This window comes from Podarcis pityusensis (genome assembly GCF_964106645.2).
Source record: "Podarcis pityusensis genome assembly, chromosome: 10".
Lineage (NCBI taxonomy): Eukaryota > Metazoa > Chordata > Lepidosauria > Squamata > Lacertidae > Podarcis > Podarcis pityusensis.
The window spans coordinates 842,628-862,994 of record NC_138035.1 but is presented as its reverse complement, the minus strand read 5'-3'; the positions used below and the strand labels follow the sequence as shown (position 1 = coordinate 862,994).

The window sequence follows — 20,367 nt, the reverse complement described above, 5'->3', positions numbered from 1 at the left end:
ATTGACTTATTTGGACAAATGCCCTCTAAGAATGGTTTTGTTTTAACAGATTGGTTTGAGAAGTTGGGAACCATGGGGCAAGATAAATTCAAATTGGACTCAGTTTGAATTGGGCAAGTGTATCCAGGCTGCAATTAGCTTTTGGTCCTTAAAGTGCAAGTGAGCAACTTCCCATGACTGCAAGACCAGAGCCTATAATAATAATCCCATAGAGCGGCCAAGGCAAAGACACTTCTCTCATGACGTGCCCAAACCTATGCCAGCTATGGTGGGTGCCATACAACATGGTTAATATGAAAGCCCTAAGTGGATTCACCAGGGATTGCCACTGCTGTGACACCATGCCGGTGTGAGACCATAGAAGAGCTACCTTGACACCTGAGAACACAAAAATGGCGGGGGACAAAGCGAACTGCATTTTTCAGTCATTAGTGGACCTTCCTGCTAAATGTAAAGCATACGCCACTATTGAGAAAATATCTCTTCCAAGGTACTAGAATGCCACAAGTAACTGAGCAACAAAATATTAATTTTGCATGATATCCTATGTCTAACTATGTGCACTGTTACACCATTATATTTCTATGCAAATATCCTTAAGAAGCATGACATCCAAGTCCCTTTCACGTTCACATGGACACACGGAGAATAGCAGGTTAATATTTACCACCTTAAATTGTGCGGAGAAAAGGATTGCAAAGTAGCCACCTTTGCAATCTTATCTCCGAAGGGGGGAACTGTAGCAGGAACCCCCCCACCCCAATCATTCTGCTTGTACAAACTTCATACACACACACACTCACACACTACATACGCCACATTTCTGTTATAAATTCATAGAAAATCAACCATACATTGGATTTGCACTGTTCCATTTTTATTTTACTCCATATGACAAGAACTAAGAAAAGGGGAGGGGGGTTTGACCCTGGTCAGCCAAAATCCCTTCACTGTCTCAGCACATCTGCAGGAGGCCTGCCCAGATGATCCCAGACAGAAGACAATCAAAATCACAAAGAACTTGCATATGGGAGTGGATTCAGCATGGACTGAAACAAAGGACAATGATCAGATCTTCCCTCAGGGGGCAGGAAACTGCAAACTCCCTTTTGTCTCCTGGAAGTGACTCGAGGGGTAGGGGGGAAGGGAGGAACCAGCCAGGTGACAAGACACTCAGGTTACCACCAACTCCTCCCTCAACCCCTCCTTTCTGTAATGTATGCATGATGTTACCACCACAACTCCACCCTCAACCCCTCCTTTCTGTAATGTATGCATGATGTTTCTGGGGGTGGGCTTGATCTAGAGGAGGGGAATTTCAAAAGTTTTTATAAGACCTGGCACACCATTTTTCTGGGTCCTTCCTCTCACCTGCGAGTGAGGGGAGCACCCTGTCGCGACAGTCTTTCTTCAATAAAGACCAGGCCTACAGGCTGCTGATTTGCTTCAATTTGCTCTGGTTGGTGTTTTATTTTTGTCCAAGGGAGCCCTCAGATTTTTCCTGCAACATTATGGAGTCAGGGGGAGCCCTGGATCCCCTAATTGGAGAGGAGTCATTAGACTTTGGAAGCAAGGAAACCGGCCAAACCGTTGAATTTTGGAGATTATTTGACGTTTCTTCAGCTTTCTATATTGGATAGTCGAGGAAACAGTCCCGATTCAGGGAATCCGCTTCTGGCTACAATTCTATCGGCTGCTTTTCTGAGCCTCTTGGCTGTTGTGCAGGGACGGGGCCTGTGTCCACGGTCCTTGTCCTGGCCTGAGTCAGAGGCTGGGGTGGGGGGCTGGGATTTGGGGGGGGGGTCGTTTAGCTGCCCCCCTCCATTCCTGCTTTGAACAGCACCAAGACCTAAAACACGGAGGGATCTAAGCTCGTGGGGTGGGGGAGGGGAGGATGTTGCAATGCAAACCTTGTAGGAGGGACGGGACCCACTTTGCAGCTGGATCTCCGGGATCAGCCCCTCCCCCGCTCTCCTGATCCAGAAGGAAGAGGGGAGGAGGGAAACCTTCCTCTCCCCCCCCTCAATTCTTTCCCTCCCCTCCCGGCACATCCTCCTCTCACCCCGCAGCCACAGCCCCAATTCCCGCCCCCCATACGTTGCACCCCTTCCTCCTCCTCCTCCAATCCGGCTCTTCTGTTACAGGAATTGGGGGGTGAGCCCCCTCCCACCCTGCCTGCTTCTCCCGGAAGTGGAGCTTCCACTCCGGATTGCTGCTCTGCCCCGTAGCTGGGGGGGGGGGCGCTAGGATGTTGCAGGAAAGGAGAATCGGGAGCGAGGAGAAAGAGGTAAAGGGGTCCCGGGGGGGAGGGAGGAGAAAAGGACCCAGAGACCCCTATAACTCCCCAAGCGCCTTCCGTGGGGCCTGGATCCCGGCACGCGTGCTGCGAAGGGAGCTTTCCTCGCAGGGCGGACCCCTCGCCCCGTTTCCCAGGCTCCGCGCGTCCCATGAAAGGGTTAAGGGGCGCGAGAGACGCCTGGATAGAGACCCCCCGTCCCTCCCTTGCTCCTGTTCGGGGGGGGGGCTAGGATGGAGAGATGGGGCGCGCAGGGCGAGGTGTCAGTCGCGCTAGAGTGCAGGGGAAACTGCGGGAGAGAGGGAGGGGGAAGGGAAGAGGAGCACGGGGGGGGGAGGTAGGAAGACCAGTCTTGGGGGGGGGTCTCAATCGTGGCTTCCTTGGGCCGCCTTGGCTTCTCCCTCCCGCCCAGGAATGCCCCCCTTCAAGGCGACCAGGGAGGGAACCCTGGAAAGTGGGGGTTCTGTCTCCCCACCCCTTCCATCCTGCAATCTCCATCCTCTTCCCACCCCATAAGTCCCTGCCCTGTCCAGACACAGCCATTCTGCCCAGTCCAACCACTGGTCCTCTGGAGAGGAGAGGAAATCCCGAGAGGGAGAGGGGAGGGGGGAGGCCTTCTCAGAAGCGGCTCTTGGTTTCCGCAATCCCACCCAGGAAGCAGCCAGAAACCTTTTCCTCTCTCTCAGGCTTCCATCTTTATTGTCTTTTCCGCTGAGGGTGAGGATAATGTACACCTGTCATCAGAAACAGGGGTGCAGAGTCCATGGAATGGCTCTCAGGATTGATACAGAAGTTGCACCTCAAAAGCATTTCTGTTCCCCCTATTCTTTGTAGGCAATGTCAGAGTGACTGACAAGCTGAGATACAATCCATCATCATCCCATGACAGTGACTGCATGAATCTTTCCAGTCAAAGGACCCATTTTCATGATAGACAGTGCCTGGGGCTGGAGGCTCTACTGTGCAGGCCAAAGACTGCCACTATTAGCACAGCTGAGGTGTGTGTCATTCCCAAATTTACAGACTGTATATAAATGAGAGTTTGTGGGTGGGATTATATTTTACAGCAACCCTGTGATTTTCTCTGCCCATAACATTTCGTAAGCTAATATTGCAGTAAAAATTCCAAAATAACCACAAAAAATCACAAGATAATAATTATAGTACAGTGGTACTTCGGGTTAAGAAGTGAATTCGTTCTGCAGGTCCATTCTTAATCTGAAACTGTTCTTAACCTGAAGCACCACTTTAGCTAATGGGGCCACCACGCCGCTGGAGCACGATTTCTGTCCTCATCCTGAAGCAAAGTTCTTAATAGAAGGTACTATTTCTGGGTTAGTAGAGTCTGTAACCTGAAGCGCCTGTAACCCGAGGTATCACTCTAGACGTTATAGTATTAGTATTTTCCCCCAGCCGCTCTGGGCAGCTTACAGTACATATAGGTAAAGGTAAAGGGACCCCTGACCATTAGGTCCAGTCGTGGCCGACTCTGGGGTTGCGGCGCTCATCTCGCTTTATTGGCCGAGGGAGCCGGCGTACAACTTCCGGGTCATGTGGCCAGCAGGACTAAGCCGCTTCGGGCAAACCAGAGCAGCGCACGGAAATGCCGTTTACCTTCCCGCCAGAGCGGTACCTACCGTATTTTTCGCTCTATAAGACACATCTAGTTTTGGGGGGAGGAATCCAAGAAAAAAATTTTTTTTGAATCCCAGAAGCCAGAACAGCAAGAGGAATCTGGCTTCTGGGATACTGTGTGGCTGTTCTGGCTTCTGGGATAACAGCGCCAAGGGCAGCAGGATGAAGGCTCCCCCTGCCTAGAAGAGGCTAAGGCAGAAGCCAGGACGGGCGCCTCGCTGAAGGGGTGCTGCACAGTTCTCCCTCTTTGTGCAGCCGAAGACTGATAAGCATAACAGGACCCAAAAATAGCAAAAATGTAACTCACAGTAAAACCCTGACTTAGCAAACCAAAACAGCACTCAAGTAAGAAACAGACAAGCAGAGTAGAGTAATATCAGAATATGAAGTGGGAGCAGGCGCATTTCAATACTGTAATTTATATATAATTCAAGGTCAGAGTAACCCTGGGACTAGATAACAAGCCTCCAGGTGGACGTGCCCCACCTGCCCTTCACTTTCCTCTTCCGCATGGGCAGAATCTGCCTTCTGGACTGTGGGATTCACGGTTGTTCTCCTCCTCTCCATCCACCAGGGCTTGACTTCAGGTGCAGCAGAATTCCCCAGCCCACCAAGGATTTGAGACCCATCAGCTTTCCTCTCCTGGTTTAGCCGGCCGGTTGAAGCCGTTGCTTGAACCCCTGTTGCATGCTGACAGCTTCTGGAAGCCACAGGTGAGAGCTGAGTGCAGGGTGGGGACCAAGGGTGGAAAAATGACCCCAGAAGGTGCAGGACATGTCTCCCACCAAAGGAACTACTTATCCCCAACGTGCCATGACATCTAGATTCAGGTAGGTAGCCGTATTGGTCTGATGCAGTTGAAATAAAAGATTAAAAAATAGTCCAGTAGCACCTTAGAGACCAGCTAATTTTGTTCTAGGTATAAGCTTTTGTGTGCATGCACACTTCTTCAGATACACTGAAACAGATGTCACCGGACCCTTGTATATCGTGGGAGGGTGGGGTGGGGTTTTTCTCAGAAGGGTACTCCTACTACCATCTCCTACTAACCTTCACTATATGAAGAAGTGTGCATGCACACAAAAGGTTATACCTAGAACAAACTTAGTTGGTCCCTAAGTTGCTGTTGTTGTTTTTTAGTCGATTAGTCGTGTCCAACTCTTCGTGACCCCCTGGACCAGAGCACGCCAGGCACTCCTGTCTTCCACTGCCTCCCGCAGTTTGGTCAAACTCATGCTGGTAGCTTCGGGAACACTGTCCCACCATCTCGTCCTCTGTTGTCCCCTTCTCCTTGTGCCCTCAATCTTTCCCAGCATCAGGGTCTTTTCCAGGGAGTCTTCTCTTCTCTTGAGGTGGCCAAAGTCTTGGAGCCTCAGCTTCAGGATCTGTCCTTCCAGTGAGCACTCAGGGCTCATTTCCTTAAGAATGGAGAGGTCTGATCTTTTTGCAGTCCATGGGACTCTCAAGAGTCTCCCTCCAGCACCAGAATTCAAAAGCATCAATTCTTTGGCGATCACCCTTCTTTATGCTCCAGCTCTCACTTCCATACATCACGACTGGGAAAACCATAGCTTGAAGTATACGGACCTTTGTTGGCAAGGTGATGTCTCTGCTTTCTAAGATGCTGTCTAGGTTTGTCATTACTTTTCTCCCAAGACCCTAAGTTGCTACTGGACTATTTTTGTTACTTTTTTACTTCAGCTGTGTCAGACCAATATGTCTACCTACCATTAAGTACAGTTATCTCCTCACCTTGAATATCCTGCTTTTCAGTGCCAGATTAGGACAGTCCTCTGTCAGAAGACAAGCACAGGATCAGGCAGCACATCATCATTATAAAGAACCATTGGGGTGGGTACTTCCGCATGGGATTCCCATGTGCCGGATGCTTTCCTTCTGCTTCTCCTGCTCTCTCCATGCAATGTGAGGCACGTAGACAGAGGTCCATCTCCAAGAACAGGAGCTTCCCTGAGCACCCATTGAGCTGACCCCAAGCACCTAGCCTTGTCACTAGTTCTCTGACTGACCCAGACCACAGTCCCTGGAAGAGATGAAGGCCTGGGTCTCCCAAAATGGTCCATATGGACCTCCTGAGGTCAGTGGGACTGTGCAGGTGATTCATGAAGATCTAGAGGTGGAAATGGGGGCAACCACTTGATTTGAAAGGCAGTCTCAGAGGACAACAGTATTCCAAGATCATGCTGTGTTATTAAAGATGACTGAGGATTATGAAAGGTTCCTGATGCATTACTACCATTTGACACCTTACCATTTTCATTTTCTAAAAATTGGGAACATGGGTAGGACATGGGAGAATGTAGGAGATGTTGAAATAGGAGAAGATGCTTATGGCGGTTGATGTGTCCTTTTCCCCCTGTGTTCTTTTTCCTGAAACCCAAACAGGATTTCCTTTCTGCCCACTCTGAAAAGGGGTATGGAGAAGACAGAATTGCAGGGGACAGGGCACCTTTTGTTTCATTAGGAATAGCCATTAAAATGTGTGAAATGTGGAATATGCTTCACTGAATGAGCATACATAGTTCACATCAACGAACACAAAAAGGAAAGAATATATTTAAAGGTATGGAGTGCGGAAAGAGCTTCTGTTTCAATGCAAAACTTAGAACACACCAGGGGATTCACAGAGAGAGAAAACGTTTTACCTGCAGGGAGTGTGGGAAGAACTTCAGTCAGAGTGGAAACCTTAAATTGCACAAACGGACTCACACAGGGGAGAAACCATATGAATGTATGGAGTGTGGAAAGAGCTTCAGTTACGATGCAAGCTTTAGATCACATCAACGGACTCACACAGGGGAGAAACCATTTAAATGTATGGAGTGTGGAAAGAGATTCAGTCAGAGTGGACACCTTAGACAACATCAACGGACTCACACAGGGGAGAAACCATTTAAATGTATGGAGTGTGGAAAGAGCTTCAGTCACAGTGGACAGCTCAATATACATCAACCGATTCATACAGGGGAGAAAGCATTTGAATGCATGGAGTGCGGAAAAGTCTTCAGTCAGAGTGGAAACCTCAAAAGACATCAACGCACTCACACAGGGGAGAAACCATTTAAATGCATGGAGTGCGGAAAGAGCTTTAGTGATAGTGGAAGCCTTAGACAACATGAACGGACTCACACAGGGGAGAAACCATATAGATGCACTGAGTGTGGAAAGAGCTTTAGTGATAGTGGAAGCCTTAGACAACATCAACGGACACACACAGGGGAGAAACCATTTAAATGCATGGAGTGTGGAAAGGACTTCAGTAAAAGTTCACAACTTACATCACATCAACGGACACACACAGGGGAGAAAGCATTTGAATGCATGGAGTGCGGAAAAGTCTTCAGTCAGAGTGGAAACCTCAAAAGACATCAACGGACTCACACAGGGGAGAAACCATTTAAATGCATGGAGTGTGGAAAGAGCTTTAGTAATAGTGGAAGCCTTAGACAACATCAACGGACTCACACAGGGGAGAAACCATATAAATGCATGGAGTGTGGAAAGGACTGCAGTAAAAGTTCACGCCTTAGAAGACATCAACGGACTCACACAGGGGAGAAACCATTTCAATGTATGGAGTGTGAAAAGAGTTTTAGTGATAATGGAAATCTTAGAAGACATCAACGGACTCACACAGGGGAGAAACCATATAGATGCACTGAGTGTGGAAAGAGCTTTAGTGATAGTGGAAGCCTTAGACAACATCAACGGACTCACACAGGGGAGAAACCATTTAAATGCATGGAGTGTGGAAAGAGCTTCCATCAGAGTGGAGACCTTAGATCACATCAACGGACTCACACAGGGGAGAAACCATTTAAATGTATGGAGTGTGGCAAGGACTTCAGTCAGAGTACACACCTTAGACAACATCACCGGACTCACACAGGGGAGAAACCATTTAAATGCATGGAGTGTGGAAAGAGCTTCCATCAGAGTGGAGACCTTAGATCACATCAACGGACTCACACAGGGGAGAAACCATTTAAATGTATGGAGTGTGGCAAGGACTTCAGTTGGAGTACACACCTTAGACAACATCACCGGACTCACACAGGGGAGAAACCATTTAAATGTATGGAGTGTGGCAAGGACTTCAGTCGGAGTACACACCTTAGACAACATCACCGGACTCACACAGGGGAGAAACCATATAAATGTATCAAGTGTGGAAAGAGCTTTAGTAATAGTGGAAACCTTAGAAGACATCAACGGACTCACACAGGGGAGAAACCTTTTTAAATGTATGAAATGTGGAAAGAGCTTCAGTTATAGTGGAAACCTAAGAAGACATCAACATGCTCACATCGGTAAGAAACAATTTAAATGTATGGAGTGCGGAAAGAACTTTAGTGCTAATGGAAAACTTAGAACACATCAACGGACTCAGACGGGAGAAACCATTTAAAGGTATGGACTGTGGAAGGAGCTTCAGTCAGAGTGGAACCCTTGATTTATGTCAACAAACTCACACAAAAGACAAACCATATAAATATCAGGAAAGTAGATAGAGGTTCACTCTTAGTGGAAGTTCAAAATCAACAGACTTATGGACAGGAAGAACTTTAACAGTTGACACCCTTCAAACCATCACAAACTCAAAGAGGAGAAGCAGTTTATATGAAAAGACTGCAAAAAGTACTTTATTTATAATGGAGTATTTAAGGAACATCTAGGGACTCTCACATGGGAGAACCCATTTAGATGTATGGAGTGTGGGACGTCTTCCTCTCAGAGTCCACTCTGAGCAATGAACTCAGCAGGAAATCATTCCTAAAAGCATGAGGTATATATGAAGTTCTGGTGTTTGTATGTAAAACATTATAATAATGAAATAATGAAGGCAGCATCTCACAATGGTGAGTATGATTTTAGATGAAAGTACCTTTGATTTTTGCAGCAAACTTTGTCACACCCACCCACCGCATGATCTCCAAGCACTGCTTCTTCACCAGAACTGCCTCCTTCCCTGCACGTTCTGAAGAAAACTTGAAATACTGAATGGGAGATTTCCCCCCAAGCCTAATTTCAAGAGGGGGAAGGGGGGCTGCAGGTATCAGAGAAGTCTCCTGGGGGGGGGGCGATCTTCACTCATGAACCCCATGGGGCAACCCCAGAGCTCCGGCTCATTCTGGGGTTTGGGTAAGATATTATTTTTCCATAGTCCCAGAGGTTTTGCTTCAGTCATGCTACTCGGGAGTTTTCCTACCAGAGAACCACAGTGCTGTGGCTGCTGTTGTTGTCATGGACTGGCTGGTGAGGGGGGGGAGGCACAAGCTGGGGACCCACAAGGGAAGAAGGCTCAGAGCACAGAGACTGGTGGGATGAGCAGAAAGGGGGAGAAAAGGGAGCAGACTGGAAGGGGAGATGTTGCAAGCTGAGGAGGAAACAGGGTTAGGTGAGCTGGAAGAGGCTGGGGCAGAGAGCAGTTCAGGCTTGGAGGGAGGAGGGGAGAGGGCCAGGAGACCCAGAGGAGGCTGGCTGCTGAAGTATCCAGGGAGATCCCCCTCCTGCTGCGACCAGCACATGCCTTTGAGTCTGGCGGTTAGAACTCTTAGAATGTGGGGATCCCATTTTTCAACCAAAGCAAAAACCCGCTAGCCTTTTCCCAGGTCTTTCCTGACCTGAGAGTCGTTCGTCTTCTCTACAAAGTCCTTCTCCCTCCCTTTACTTACCGTGGGGTCCCACCAACCTTTTCTGCCTCTTACACGCTAGGGAAAAGAGTCCCTTTCCATTGGACGCCTGGCAGCCCAGTGCCAAATCCGGCTGCTCCAGAGAGAATGGAAAGGAACTGGAAACGCCCTTGCGCTCTGACACGCACCAGTCACTTCCTTCCGGATCTTGGTGCTGCCGGTGCAGCTGCATTTACGAGAAAAAGAAAAATTGTAAACCGAGCCCAAGTCCCTTGCTATCCAAACTGGCCACTTGGACCAGCCTTGGGGCGTCTTCCTTGGGACAAAGGAGAAGTTTCAGATCTCAGGTTCCCCGACAGGGAATGAAAGCTTTGATTGGCGTTCTCCCCTTGCAGTTAATTGCCTCTCTAATTGCAGAACCCCAAGTCTCCCGTTCTCCCCTCCCCCTCCTATCTACCTCTTGCCAGGAAGGCTGGGAGTGAAGACCGTCAGCAAAAGATACAGCAAAGGATGAGAATCTGGGTTGCTGGGTGTTTCAGAGAATCCCGCCCACAATCTTCTCCATTCCTAGACTCACATCCGCATGCGCTGCTCCTGGCCACCCAAGGGTCTTTTGCTAGATTAATTTATGGCCGGCCTGGGGCTGAAAATAAACTTCCAAAAAACTAAATTACAAAAAACCTCACAATGGAAGGGGAAAAAAAGAACTTCAAGAAAAAACAGACCTGGAAATTAAAAATAAGGTTAAATACCTAAGGATCAGGATTTTTTAAAAAAGTTTAAATGTATATGAGGATGATTATAGTAAAGTATGGAAATAAATTTTAAAAAACTATATGGAAACCTGGACCAAACTCCATCTCTCACTCTGGGGAAGAGTCTCAGTTGTGAAAATGAATATCCTCCCCAAAATGATTTTCTTATTCCAAACAAGGCCCATTTCAGGAGAAATGAATTGTTTTAAGGAGTGGAAAAGGGAAATATCTAGATTTATATGGAGTGGAAAGAAACCGAGAATTAAACACCAGTTATTAACAGATCAAAAGGAGAGAGGAGGTTTTGCATTGCCAGATTTGGAATTCTACCATGCGGCGGCAGGATTGGTTTGGATAAAAGACTGGATTACACTAAAAGATACGGACCTATTAGACTTGGAAGGCCACGAGAATCAGTCTGGATGGCACAATTCTTTAATGTATGAAAAAGTGAAGCTCCACAGGGGATTTTTGAGCCATGTGATAAGGAAATTGTGGTATAAAATCTGGAATAAATATAAAGGAATATTTGAGCCAAAAATACCCTTGTGGACATCACCAAGAGAAGCCATATACAGTGGTACCCCGCAAGACGAACGCCTCGCGAGACGAAAAACTCACAAAACGAAAGGTTTTTTCATTTTCGAGTTGCCTCGCAAGATGAATTTCCCTATGGGCTTGCTTCGCAAAACGAAGCTTGCCCCGAGGACAGCAGGTCTTCTCTTTTGAAGCAAGGGGCGGCGGGGAGAAGCGATCTTCTCCCCGCAGCCCCAGGTCCGGGGACAGCGGGAAGCGCTTCCCGCTGCCCCCAACCTCTTTTGAAGCAAGGGGCTGCGGGGAGATCGCTTCTCCCGGTGCTCCGAAGCCGGGCGGGGGGGAGGGAACACCTTCTGAAGGCAGGCGGGGGGCGAAAGTCTTTGCTCCCCCCTGCCTGCCTGTCCCGGAGGGCTTTTGAAGGCAGGCGGGGGGGAGCAAAGACTTTTGCCCCCCGCCCGCCTTCAGAAGAGGTCCAGGACCTCTTCTGAAGGCTGGCGGGGGGCAAAAGTCTTTGTCCCCCCTGCCTGCCTTCCCAGGGGCTTTTAAATCGCCCCAGACAGCGGAGAAGTCCTCCGCTGTCCTGGGGCGATTTTAAAATGCAGCCCGCCAGCATTTTAAGATCGCCCGGACAGCGGAGAAGTTTTTTAAAATGCTGGGGGTGGGAAGAAAAGCCCTTGTCCCCCCCCCCCCGCCTTCAGAAGAGGTCCGGGGACAGACTGTCCCCGGACCTGGTCTGAAGGCGGTTTCCCTAGGAACGCATTAATTGATTTTCAATGCATTCCTATGGGAAACCGTGCATCGCAAGATGAAAAAACCGCAAGACGAAGAGACTTGCGGAATGAATTAATTTCGTCTTGCGAGGCACCACTGTACTTATGTTAGAATAGTTACAACTAGCAAAACTGACGGGAAGAGTTAGAGGAGTACTGAACCAGAAAATATTTGGAGAAGGGAGAATATTTAAGGATTATCAAAGATCATATTGTACCAACCACACCATATTAGCAGAACTTGAGTGATACTTGTAAACACAACAAATACTGTTGGTGGAGTAGATGGGAACAATATTAAAGAATATAAAACTGTGCGAAAAAAAGGCAGTATAAACAGTACAATGAGAATGATTGGAAGACTCGTTTTGTCAGAAGTCTTTTTTATTTAATTAGGAAGATTACATTTTTATGCACATAAATCTGCTTCTTTCTTTTTTCTGTATTTTCTTCTTTTTTCTTCATTGTTTTTTCTTTAATTTTCTTTTTTTGCAGTATGAGATTCCAAATTATTTGTATATGTGTGTAATTTAAATCAATAACTATTATTTTTAAAAATAAATCAATTTGTGGCCGGCCTGATCAAGCGTTGCTTCCTCTGGTTAGCCCCGCTGGAACTCCAGTTCTTTCCAGACCCTGGGGTCACTAGAGGACTGGTGGCTCCTCCTGGCAAATGGCCTGGTGCGCGCTGGATCACCGGTCCTTCCTTCCCCCCTTGAATTGGGGCAACCTAAGGTCCCATCTGGGGTGCCATCTGTTGTAAACAAAAGCTGCCCTTCTTCCCTTATGGGGGACACAAGAGCCCTTTATAGAGTCCCTTGTATGTTCTCCATCGGTAGGAGAAAAGAGCAGAGGCAACCAGAGACTATTGAGAAGCAAAGCAGCTAGTAAGCCTGATCTTGATTGATCTGCTGCAACAGGGTGTTGCAGGAAACCCCCCCCCCCAATCATTCAGTTTGTACAAACACGACACACACACACACAATGCTTCTGTTATAAATTCATAAAAAATCAGCCATACATCGGATATGCACCGTTCAACTTTTATTTTACACCATGAGGGAAGGACTACCAAAGGAGAGAGACTTGAAACAAGGCAGCCAACATGTCCGCAGTGAGCCCTACCCAGTTGGCATGCCAACCTTGATGGTCCTAGACAGAAGATGATTCCACTCACAAAGGACCTGCATATGGAAGTGGGTTCAGTATGGACTGAAACACAGGACAGTGACCAGCCCTTCCCTCTGGGGGCAGGAAACAGTGAACTCCTCTTTGTCCTCAGGAATGTAATCATGGGGAGGGGAAAGGAGGAACCGGACAGGTGAGAAGACCCTCAGGTTACCACCACAACTCCTCCTCCTTCTCTGAGGTCTCTCAGCCCCACTCACCTCACAGAGTGTTTGTTGTGGGGGAGGAAGGGAAAGGAGAATGTTAGCCGCTTTGAGACTCCTTCGGGTAGTGATAAAGCGGGCTACCAAATCCAAACTCTTCTTCTTCTTCTTCTCCCTGAACCCCTCCTCTGTGTGATGTGTCAATGATGCAGTCATGATGGAGTCTTGGGGGTGTAGCATGGGGGATTAGCAGCTAATAAAAGTGGGGGTCTTCTTTTGTTGGGGGCTTCCATCTTGTTCCACCTGGGGGCAGGTGGGAATCCTGAGGCGACAGTCTTCAATCAAGACCTACTGGCTCCTCTTTTGCTCTCCTCTTCCTGGCTGGTCTCCTTGTTTCTGGTCCAAGGGATCCCTCAGATTTTGGAATCCGCTTCTGGCTCCAATTGTATCGGCTGCTTTGCTAAGCCTCTTGGCTGTTGTGCAGGGACGGGGCCTGTGTCCACGGTCCTTGTCCTGGCCTGAGTCCGAGGCTGTGGTGGGGAGCTGGGATTTGGGGGGAGTCGTTTAGCTGCCCCCCTCCATTCCTGGTTTGAACAGCACCAAGACCTAAAACACGGAGGGATCTAAGCTCGTGGGGTGGGGGAGGGAGGATGTTGCACTTGTGGGGGGGACCCCACTTGGCAACTGGATCTCCGGGATCAGCCCCTCCCCCGCTCTCCTGATCCAGAAGGAAGACGGTAGAGGGGAAACCTTCCTCTCCCCCCCCCCTAATTCTTTCCCTCCCCTCCCGGCACCTCCTCCTCTCACCCCGCCCCACAAGCCCAGATCCCGCCCCCAAACGTCTCACCCCTTCCTCCTCCAATCCGGCTCTTCTGTCCCAGGAATTGGGGGGGGGGGGTGCTGCTCTGCGCGTAGCTCTAGGGGGGGGGCGCTTTCGGAAAGGGGAGGGAGGAGGCAGGGATGTTGCAGGAAAGGAGAATCGGGAGCGAGGACAAAGAGGTAAAGGGGGGGCGCCCCCCCACGAGGACTCCCGGGCCCCGTTTCCCCCGCACAGGCATCCCTGGGGCGCGGAGAGAAGCGGGCCAGGAAAGGGTTAAGGGGTGAGGGAGGCGCCTGGATAGAGACCCCCCTGTCCCTCCCCATGTCGTCTTGGGGGGCAATAGGGACGGAGAGATGGGGCGCCTGGCAAGGGGTGAGCCAAGGGGGCCTCTGGGTGCAGGGGAGACTCCGGGAGAAAGAGAGGGGGTCATGGAAGTGGGGGGGAGAAGGGAGGGGGCATCCCCGAGTCAGGGAAGCACACCAATGGGGGGGGGAGAGAGGAAGACCCGTCTTGGGGGGAGACATCTCTATCATGACGCCCACGATGAATCTCCAGATGGGCCGCCTTGGCTTCTCCCTCCCACCCACGAATGGGCCCCCCCTTCAAGGCGGCCAGAGAGGGATCCCTGGAAAGTGGGGGTCCTGTCCCCGCACTCCTTCCTTCCTGCAAGATCCCCCCTCCTTCCACCCCATAATCCCCAGCCCTGTCCGGACACAGCGCTTTTGCCCAGTCCACCCATTGGTCCCCTGGAGAGGAGAGGAAATCCCCAGAGGAAGAGGGGAGGGGGGAGGCCTTCTCAGAAGCGGCTCTTGGTTTCCGCAATCCCACCCAGGAAGCAGCCAGAAACCTTTTCCTCTCTCTCAGGATTCCATCTTTAATGTCTTTTCCGCTGAGGATGAGGATAATGTACACCTGTCCTCAGAAACAGGGGTGCAGAGTCCATGGAATAGAAGTTACACCTCAAAACATTTCTGTTCCTCTTATTCTTCATAGGCAATGTCAGAGTGACTGACAAGCTGAGATACAATCCTTCAGCATCCGATGAAAGCGACTGCATGAATCTTCCCAGTCAAAGGACCCATTTTCATGATAGACAGTGCCTGGGGCTGGAGGCTCTACACACCGGGTGTGCCTGTGCAGGCCAGAGACTGCCAATATTAGCACAGGTGAGGTGTGTGACCTCCCCAAATTTACAGAATGTATGTGAATGAGAGTTTGTGGGTGGGATTATAGTTTACAGCAACCCTGTGATTTTCTCCACCCATAACATTTCGTGAGCTGATATTGCAGTATGAATTCCAAAATAACTACAAAAAATATCATAATAATAATAATAATAATAATAATAGTACAGTGGTACCTTGGGTTAAGAACTGAATTTGTTCTGCAGGTCCATTCTTAACCTGAAACTGTTCTTAACCTGAAGCACCACTTTAGCTAATGGGGCCTCCTGCTGCTGTCGTGCGATTTCTGTTCTCATCCTGAAGCAAAGTTCTTAACCCAAGGTACTATTTCTGGGTTAGCGGAGTCTGTAACCTGAAACATCTGTAACACGAAGTACCACTGTAAAAGTTATACTATTAGTATTTCCCCCGCAGCCACTCTGGGCAGCTTACAGTACATATAGGTAAAGGTAAAGGGACCCCTGACCGTTAGGTCCAGTCATGGCCGACTCTGGGGTTGCGGCGCTCATCTCGCTTTATTGGCCGAGGGAGCCAGCGTACAGCTTCTGGGTCATGTGGCCAGCATGACTAAGCCACTTCTGGCGAACCAGAGCAGCACACGGAAATGCCGTTTACCTTCCCGCCGGAGCGGGACGTATTTATCTACTTGCACTTTGACGTGCTTTCAAACTGCTAGGTTGGCAGGAGCAGGGACCGAGCAACGGGAGCCCACCCCGTCATAGGGATTCGAACGCCCGACCTTCTGATCAGGAAGTCCTAGGCACTATGGTTTAACCCACAACGCTACCCGCGTCCCTACAGTACATATACAAGATAGTAAAACATCCAACATTAAAAACCTCCTGAAACTGCTGTCTTCTAAATGTCAGATGGTTGCCTACCTCCTTGCCCTCTGAAGGGAGGGCATTCCATGGGGCAGGAGGCCCTCTGCCTGGTTCCCTGGAACTTCACTTCTATCAGTAAGGGAACCAGCAGAAGACCCTCGGAGGCGGACCTCCCTGTCCGGACTGAGCGATGGGGGTGAAGATGCTCCTTCAGGTCCACAGGGACGCGGCTGATGAGGGCTTGAGGTTGCAGATCTTGCTCCTCCATAATGATCGATGTATAGATAGCAGAGTAGGAGAAAACACAGAGGCAGCAAAAAAACAATTCAGCTGAGAAATTTATTACTGAAGACAGATAAGCATGACAGGACCCAAAAAATAGCAAAAATGTAACTCACAGTAAAACCCTGACTTAGCAAACCAAAACAGCACTCAAGTAAGAAACAGACAAGCAGAGTAGAGTAATATCAGAATATGAAGTGGGAGCAGGCGCATTTCAATACTGTAATTTATATATAATTCAATGTCAGAGTAACCCTGGGACTAGATAACAAGCCTCCAGGTGGACGTGCCCCACCTGCCCTTCACGTTCCTCTTCCGCACGGGCAGAATCTGCCTTCTGGACTGTGGGATTCACGGTTGTTCTCCTCCTCTCCATCCACCAGGGCTTGACTTCAGGTGCAGCAGAATTCCCCAGCCCCCCAAGGATTTGAGACCCATCAGCTTTCCTCACCTGGTTTAGCCGGCCGGTTGAAGCCGTTGCTTGAACCCCTGTTGCATGCTGACAGCTTCTGGAAGCCACAGGTGAGAGCTGAGTGCAGGGTGGGGACCAAGGGTGGAAAAATGACCCCAGAAGGTGCAGGACATGTCCCCCACCAAAGGAACTACTGCTCCCCAACACCCCATGACATCTAGATTCAGGTAGGTAGCCGTGTTGGTCTGACGCAGTTGAAATAAAAAATAAAAAAATAGTCCAGTAGCACCTATGATTGTTCTAGGTATAAGCTTTCGTGTGCATGCACACTTCTTCAGATACACTGAGACAGATGTCACCAAACCCTTGTATATCGTTGGAGTGTGTGGTGGGGTTTTTCTCAGAAAGGTACTCCTACTACCATCTCCTACTATCCTTCACTATATGAAGAAGTGTGCATGCACACGAAAACTTATACCTAGAACAAACTTAGTTGGTCCCTAAGGTGCTGTTGCTGCTGCTGTTGTTGTTTATTCGTTTAGCCGTGTGCGGGCAGCAGCAGGGCAGCAGCTGAAGAAGGAGCAAAAGAGTTTTTTTTGTGTGTGCGTTTCTTTGTGGCTGATTAGCTGCTCTCCCTGTGCAAAGGTCAAAGGGGGCAGGGTTTCTGTTGAGGCAGGGGATCAGCTGTGGGAGGAGCTTATCAGAGCTTGCAGGGCAGCGGCGCGCGCCTAGTGGTGCGCGCAGTTTGATCAATCTTTTAGATTTAGGGGAGCTTGTCTCAAACCTTTGTTGGGGGAGACCTAGGTTTTTTTCTTCACACTTTTTATGATGGAGGACCGCTGTAGCCACCCCCAAGGACACATTCTCAGGATGGAGGGGGAGGGAACAGCTGCAGTCGCCTGCGGTTCCTGCGCAATGTTTGCCATCTTGCCAAAGGTTGCAGGCAGCTTTACCTGCAGCAATTGCATGTTGATTGCCCTCTTAAAAGACAAAGTCCAGCAACTGGAGGAACGTGTAGCTATGCTCCAAAGAATTAGAGAGCTGGAGCTCTTCTTGGAAGCAACAGAGCACACCATCTCCACCAAGGAGGAGACAGGGGACTCCCCTGAGAAGGAGGCTAGTTCACCAGCACAGGAGCCAGATATATGGAGAAACGTGACTCAAAGAAGTAGGAGGCCCAGGGTTCGCTCTGATTGTTTAGAAATGCACAATCGCTTTGAGGTCCTCTCCCCTAGCATGGAAGACGAAGAGCAGACTCCATTTGAGGATCTCTCTCTCATTACAGTCGATCAGGTATATGAAGGTGAGCAGCAAAGTCAGTCCTCAGGGAATGTGCAGGTGACCTTGGAACGGACAGCTCACGGAAGAACCCCGACCAAACCTAAGAGGAGGCGTGTAGTGGTGATAGGGGATTCCCTACGGAGGGGAACAGAAACAGTGATCTGTGGGCCTGACAAGGAGATAGTACAAGAATACTAACTAAGGAGATAGTACAAGAATACTTGGCTAGTTTAGATGTATTCAAGTCTCCAGGGCCAGATGAACTGCATCCAAGAGTATTAAAAGAACTGGCAGATGTGATCTCAGAACCACTGGCAGTCATCTTTGAGAATTCCTGGAGAACAGGCGAAATCCCGGCAGACTGGAGGAGGGCAAATGTTGTCCCTATTTTCAAAAAGGGGGAAAGAAAGGACCCAAATAATTACCGCCCAGTCAATAGTCCAATAGTCAGCATGGATTTCTGAAAAATAAGTCATGTCAGACTAACCTGATCTCGTTTTTTGGCAGAATTACAAGCCTGGTAGATGAAGGGAATGCAGTGGATGTAGCCTACCTTGATTTCAGCAAGGCATTTGGCAAGGTGCCCCATGATATTCTTGTAAAGAAGCTTTTAAAATGCGGTCTTGACTATGCTACCACTCAGTGGATTTGTAACTGGCTGACTGACCGAACCCAAAGGGTGCTCATCAATGGTTCCTCTTCATCCTGGAGAAGAGTGACTAGTGGGGTGCCACAGGGTTCTGTCTTGGGCCCGGTCTTATTCAACATCTTTATCAACGACTTGGATGATGGACTCAAGGGCATCCTGATCAAATTTGCAGATGACACCAAACTGGGAGGGGTGGCTAACACCCCAGAGGACAGGATCACACTTCAAAACGACCTTGACAGATTGGAGAACTGGGCCAAAACAAACAAGATGAATTTTAACAGGGAGAAATGTAAAGTATTGCACTTGGGCAAAAAAAATGAGAGGCACAAATACAAGATGGGTGACACCTGGCTTGAGAGCAGTACATGTGAAAAGGATCTAGGAGTCTTGGTTGACCACAAACTTGACATGAGCCAACAGTGTGACGCGGCAGCTAAAAAAGCCAATGCAATGCTGGGCTGCATCAATAGGAGTAGAGCATCTAGATCAAGGGAAGTAATAGTGCCACTGTATTCTGCTCTGGTCAGACCTCACCTGGAGTACTGTGTCCAGTTCTGGGCGCCACAGTTCAAGAAGGACACTGACAAACTGGAACGTGTCCACAGGAGGGCAACCAAAATGGTCAAAGGCCTGGAAACGATGCCTTATGAGGAACGGCTAAGGGAGCTGGGCATGTTTAGCCTGGAGAAGAGGAGGTTAAGGGGTGATATGATAGCCATGTTCAAATATATAAAAGGATGTCACATAGAGGAGGGAGAAAGGTTGTTTTCTGCTGCTCCAGAGAAGCGGACACGGAGCAATGGATCCAAACTACAAGAAAGAAGATTCCACCTAAAGATTAGGAAGCACTTCCTGACAGTAAGAGCTGTTTGACAGTGGAATTTGCTGCCAAGGAGTGTGGTGGAGTCTCCTACTTTGGAGGTCTTTAAGCAGAGGCTTGACAACCATATGTCAGGAGTGCTCTGATGGTGTTTCCTGCTTGGCAGGGGGTTGGACTCGATGGCCCTTGTGGTCTCTTCCAACTCTATGATTCTAAGATTCTATGAACTGTGTCGGACCAATATGGCTACCTACCATTAACTACAGTTACCTCCTTGCCTTGAATATCCTGCTTTTCAGTACCAGATTAGGATAGTCCTTTGTCAGAAGACAAGCAGAGGATCAGGCAGCACACCATAAGTATAAAGAACCATTGGGGTGGGTGTTTCCGCCTGGGATTCCCATGTGCCAGCTGCTTTCTTTCCGCTTTTCCTGCTCTCTCCATACAATGTGAGGCATGTAGACAGAGGTCCATCTCCAAGAACAGGCGGTTCCCTGAGCACCCATTCAGCTGACCCCTAGTACCAAGCCTTGTCACTAGTTCTTTGACTGACCCAGACCACAGTCCCTGGAAGAGATGTAGGCCTGAGCCTTCCAAAATGGTCCATATGGACCTCCTGAGGTCAATGAGACTGTGCAGGTGATTCATGAAGATCTAGAGGTGGAAACGGGGGCAACCACTTGATTTGAAAGGCAGTCCCACAGGACAACAGTATTCCAAGATCATGCTGTGTTATTAAACATGATTGAGGATTATATATATATATATATATATATATATATACCTTTATTTATACAATGAAAAAAACCCACACAAAACCCACACAAAAAAACACAAATACCAAATTACACACAAATTACAAAAATAACCATAGACACATAGTTTTCTTGGCAAACAATAAAACATCTATTGGTCTTAACACTAAAGACCCAACTTCCCGTCTATTCCATATTTCAAATTCATATTACTTATTGCCAATACACATTTTTCATAATTAAACTTATTCTCAATAAATCTAATTTCTTCTATCTACCTAGCAACTATTACTGAAGTTCCTCGAATGCTGCAACAGAATTTAAACTACTATATTTATTTTTCAGATATTCTTTGAAAACCT

The 20,367-nt window shown here is 48.6% G+C and overlaps 3 protein-coding genes and 1 long non-coding RNA gene across 9 annotated transcripts in view; 3 read left to right on the top strand and 1 right to left on the bottom strand.

Annotated features, from left to right (window-relative positions):
* The window catches only part of LOC308486273 (uncharacterized protein), a 103,737-nt gene that overhangs the window by 45,922 nt on the left and 37,448 nt on the right, over nt 1-20,367 (top strand). For 2 of the 6 annotated variants that reach the window (XM_081022897.1, XM_081022900.1), the window contains exon 1: nt 13,817-13,974. The exons of 3 other annotated variants lie outside the window; for them this stretch is intronic. The gene's annotated coding sequence lies outside the window, so the exon portion shown is untranslated. One more of the 6 variants, XM_081022902.1, reaches the window with a different exon arrangement.
* LOC308486294 (uncharacterized protein) overlaps nt 1-20,367 on the top strand; it is a 44,164-nt gene that overhangs the window by 15,286 nt on the left and 8,511 nt on the right. The window lies entirely within an intron of this gene.
* Nucleotides 856-1,511, bottom strand: LOC308486803. Its single transcript, XR_013991324.1, has 2 exons — nt 1,240-1,511; nt 856-1,188 (listed from the first exon to the last, which is right to left on the bottom strand). It is a non-coding gene; the product is annotated as an uncharacterized lncRNA (long non-coding RNA).
* Nucleotides 6,378-10,349, top strand: LOC308486290 (uncharacterized protein). Its single transcript, XM_081022981.1, has 2 exons — nt 6,378-8,735; nt 9,665-10,349. Exon 1 carries the CDS (start codon nt 6,458-6,460, stop codon nt 8,189-8,191), a length of 1,734 nt encoding a protein of 577 aa, XP_080879107.1. The 5' UTR covers nt 6,378-6,457; the 3' UTR covers nt 8,192-8,735; nt 9,665-10,349.

Excerpts from the sequence above, each read along its gene's own strand:
- LOC308486290 (XM_081022981.1), top strand. The coding sequence starts at position 6,458 with ATGAGCATACATAGTTCACATCAACGAACACAAAAAGGAAAGAATATA.